Source organism: Oncorhynchus clarkii, chromosome 6, assembly GCF_045791955.1.
Source record: "Oncorhynchus clarkii lewisi isolate Uvic-CL-2024 chromosome 6, UVic_Ocla_1.0, whole genome shotgun sequence".
Lineage (NCBI taxonomy): Eukaryota > Metazoa > Chordata > Actinopteri > Salmoniformes > Salmonidae > Oncorhynchus > Oncorhynchus clarkii.
The window spans coordinates 88,442,319-88,446,594 of record NC_092152.1 but is presented as its reverse complement, the minus strand read 5'-3'; the positions used below and the strand labels follow the sequence as shown (position 1 = coordinate 88,446,594).

The window sequence follows — 4,276 nt, the reverse complement described above, 5'->3', positions numbered from 1 at the left end:
TTATATAGGTGTCCTTTATCTCCTAATAACCCCTTTATATAGGTGTCCTTTATCTCCTCATAATAACCCCTTTATATAGGTGTCCTTTATCTCCTCATAATAACCCCTTTATATAGGTGTCCTTTATCTCATAATAACCCCTTTATATAGGTGTTCTTTATCTCCTCATAATAACCCCTTTATGTAGGTGTTCTTTATCTCATAATAACCCCTTTATATAGGTGTCCTTTATCTCCTCATAATAACCCCTTTATATAGGTGTCCTTTATCTCCTAATAACCCCTTTATATAGGTGTCCTTTATCTCCTCATAATAACCCCTTTATATAGGTGTCCTTTATCTCCTCATAATAACCCCTTTATATAGGTGTCCTTTATCTCATAATAACCCCTTTATATAGGTGTTCTTTATCTCCTCATTAATAACCCCTTTATATAGGTGTCCTTTATCTCATAATAACCCCTTTATATAGGTGTCCTTTATATCCTAATAACCTCTTTATATAGGTGTCCTTTATCTCATAATAACGCCTTTATATAGGTGTCCTTTATCTCCTCATAATAACCCCTTTATATAGGTGTCCTTTATCTCATAATAACCCCTTTATATAGGTGTTCTTTATCTCCTCATAATAACGTCTTTATATAGGTGTCCTTTATCTCCTAATAACCTCTTTATATAGGTGTCCTTTATCTCCTCATAATAACCCCTTTATATAGGTGTCCTTTATCTCCTCATAATAACCCCTTTATATAGGTGTCCTTTATCTCCTCATAATAACCCCTTTATATAGGTGTCCTTTATCTCCTCATAATAACCCCGTTATATAGGTGTCCTTTATCTCCTCATAATAACCCCTTTATATAGGTGTCCTTTATCTCCTCATAATAACCCCTTTATATAGGTGTCCTTTATCTCCTCATAATAGCCTCTTTATATACATTACCGTTCAAAGTTTGGGGTCACTTAGAAATGTCCTTGTTTTTGAAAGAAAAGCACATTTTCTGTCCATTAAAATAACATCAACTTGATTGAAAATACAGTGTAGACATTGTTAATGTTGTAAATGACTACTGTAGCTGGAAATGTCTGATTTTTAATGGAATATCTACATAGGCGTGCAGAGTTTCAGGAGAATGTACTTTGTTTCTGGCCATTGTGAGCCTGTAATCAAACCCACAAATGCTGATGCTCCAGATACTCAACTAGTCTAAAGTTTTATTGCTTCTTTAAACAGCACAACAGTTTTCAGCTGTCTGTCTGTCTGTCTGTATATCTGCCTGCTTGTCTGCCTTTCTGTCTGTCTGTCTGTCTGTCTGCCTGTATATCTGCCTTTCTGCCTGTATGTCTGCCTGTATATCTGCCTGTCTGCCTTTCTGCCTGTCTGTCTGTCTGCCTTTCTGTTTGCATGCCTGTCTGTTTGTCTGCCTTTCTGCCTGTCTGCCTTTCTGTTTGCATGCCTATCTGTCTGTCTGCCTTTCTGCCTGTCTACCTGCCTGTCTGCCTTTCTGTTTGCATGCCTGTCTGTCTGCCTTTCTGCCTGTCTGTCTGCCTTTCTGCCTGTCTACCTGCCTGTTGGCCTGTCTGTCTGCCTTTCTGTTTGCATGCCTGTCTGTCTGTCTGCCTGTCTACCTGCCTGTTGGCCTGTCTGTCTGCCTTTCTGTTTGCATGCCTGTCTGCCTTTCTGTTTGCATGCCTGTCTGCCTGTCTACCTGCCCGTTGGCCTTTCTGTCTGCCTCTCTGTTTGCATGCCTGTGTGCATAAAGGAACACTCTGCCTGTCTGTCTGTGTGCATAAAGGAGCACTCTTCAGAATTGTAATTATGCCTTGCCAACCCTCCTTCCACTTCAGCGCGCAAACATGGTTGGTTTTTGCTCAGCGTTGGTGGTTGGAGACACTGGCGGATTATGAACAAATTAATAGGAATGCTTTGAATTTGAAGCAGTTTAAACGTGTTCGTGAGAATGTGAGAGATTGTGTGAACACCACACCTAATCCTCTTAAAAGACTGCAGGTATTATGCTGAGCCGTGGAGAGGAGGTGTGAGCTGTCATCCTGCGGTGCGCCCTTGTAGCCGCTCACCAAAAACTAGTGTCAGCATCTCTCAACCAATCCCTTTACCTTAGCGCACACAGCTGGAGAGAGACCTCGCGTCTAGAACACCTCTATCACAACAACTCAGCGATTAAAGGTACGTTTTTATTAACAATTGAAAAAGGGTTAAGTATGGTTTACAGATGTTTTACAGAGAAGGGATTTAAGCTACAATAATCGTCATTGACCTTGTGGAAGCCCCGGATACTTGTCAATGACTCCATATCGGGCACTGTTTCTTGCCTGGAATTTCCCCACGAAATTCAGTTAAATGTATCATTATTTTCGTTTCTTAATTTTCACCCGACCCACCTGGATACACACGTGAAAATGAAATGGTTAGTTGAACGTTTGGAATGAATCATATCGCGTATGTTGTCTCGACTCGAGGAGCGCATATCAGCACGTTCATGACCCGCGCACGTCAATGAAAAGTAGGGCCCCACATAATGATATTTTCTACTTAATTCGCTGTTTTTTTTTATTTTAATTGTCATTTGTACATTAACTACATTTGCTGCATTTCATTACACGTGTCATTTAATCTGTGCAGCCCTTCGGAGAGCAGAGTACCTGCAATTATGTAGCCATAGTAACAGGTGGCTGTATCCCATCCTCCGCGCTCCTGCGACTCCCTTCACGTGAACGCGCGCCCTTATAATAAACCCTTCTAATACTCCCAGTAGTGTTTTTATTAGTATTTGATTACATTATTATGTCAAATGTATGACGTGAGTTTTGCATTGTAGTCTAAACTGAGTGAATTATCTATTTATTTCCCCCTTTTTTTACATTTTATATTTATAGTTTGGAGCTGGGACATCATGCCAGGACTATGACATTAAAACAGACTATGCTGAAGATGTGTGCTGACCGCTCACTGAACTGCATTATTTGGCTAACTAATGCTACTGGACCTGTTCCCATAAGCCTAACCATGCATCTGACACGGACCTAATAATCCGCTGTGGGAATCAAGACCACTCTGGCAGCGGTGAACAATGCATTTGCCACAAAGACGGAGACTCAATCGGAGTCGCATCCTCTTCTTCCTCTCTGGTGTATTACTGTGCTGCGTCTACACCGTGACGTTCAAGGCCCGGCTGCAGGAGCCACGGGCGGCCCGCCAGGCCGCTGCAGAGGAGGACCCTGGGACAGCACTCCCGGTGGAAGGGGGCGGTAGTGATAGTGGTAGTGTTCTGGAGGTAGACACACGAGAGGTGGTGACCTCTAACCTCTCTAGCCTAACAGAGAGCTATGATGATGACGTCATCACCAGGGCTCCTACTGTGCTGGAGGGGGATGACGTCATCGTGATAACTGTCAACAGGACGGACATTAAGCACTGTATCTACGTAGAGGACCCTGAACCTGAGCCTCCGACTGAACCTCCTCCCACCTCCCCTCCTCCTAACACCACCACCTCCCCGGGTATCCCTGGAGACGTCCCCCACAGGAAGGGAGAGTACCCAGAGGACCTGTTCACAGTGGACCAGAGGAGGCAGGGCTGGGTGACCCTCCACATCCTGGGCATGGTCTACATGTTCGTCTCTCTCGCCATCGTCTGTGACGAGTTCTTCGTCCCGGCGCTCGGCGTCATCACCGTGAAGCTCGACATCTCCGACGACGTCGCCGGGGCAACCTTCATGGCTGCAGGAGGCTCCGCCCCCGAACTGTTCACGTCTCTGATTGGCGTGTTCATCTCCCATAGCAACGTGGGCATCGGGACAATCGTGGGGTCAGCGGTGTTTAACATCCTGTTTGTCATCGGGATGTGTGCCATCTTCTCCAGGGAGATGCTCCACCTCACCTGGTGGCCCCTGTTCAGAGACGTCTCCTTCTACATCATAGGTAATAATTATAATTATTATAATAATAATAATATAATTTGACAGATAATAGGTAGAGAATAGTAGGTTTTTCCAGAAATCCCGGTTTGTAGACTCCCGGAATCAGGAGGGAATAAACAGGACATCTGGAATACTCCCATCCCGGATTTCTGGAAAACCTGGGAATTTTGGGGAAAAGTACATACTTTAAAAGGTGCTTACCTTGGAGCCAACAGTCGATCCCACTGAAATTGGTTAATTGCATCCTATAGTTTTCCCCTTATAGTGAACTATATAGGTACATACACTCAGAAAAAAAACGTGCTATCTGGAACCAAACAGGGTTCTGCGGC

General features: G+C 43.9%; 1 protein-coding gene across 1 annotated transcript in view; it reads left to right on the top strand.

Moving 5' to 3' along the window:
- Positions 1-2,076: 2,076 nt before the first annotated feature.
- Positions 2,077-4,276, top strand: part of LOC139411772 (sodium/potassium/calcium exchanger 1-like) — a 36,784-nt gene continuing 34,584 nt past the window's right edge. Inside the window, exons 1-2 of the mRNA XM_071158505.1 lie at positions 2,077-2,191; positions 2,902-3,945. Coding sequence (XP_071014606.1) covers positions 3,096-3,945 — 850 coding nt within the window. The 5' untranslated portion in view covers positions 2,077-2,191; positions 2,902-3,095. The remainder of the gene's footprint in view (positions 2,192-2,901; positions 3,946-4,276) is intronic.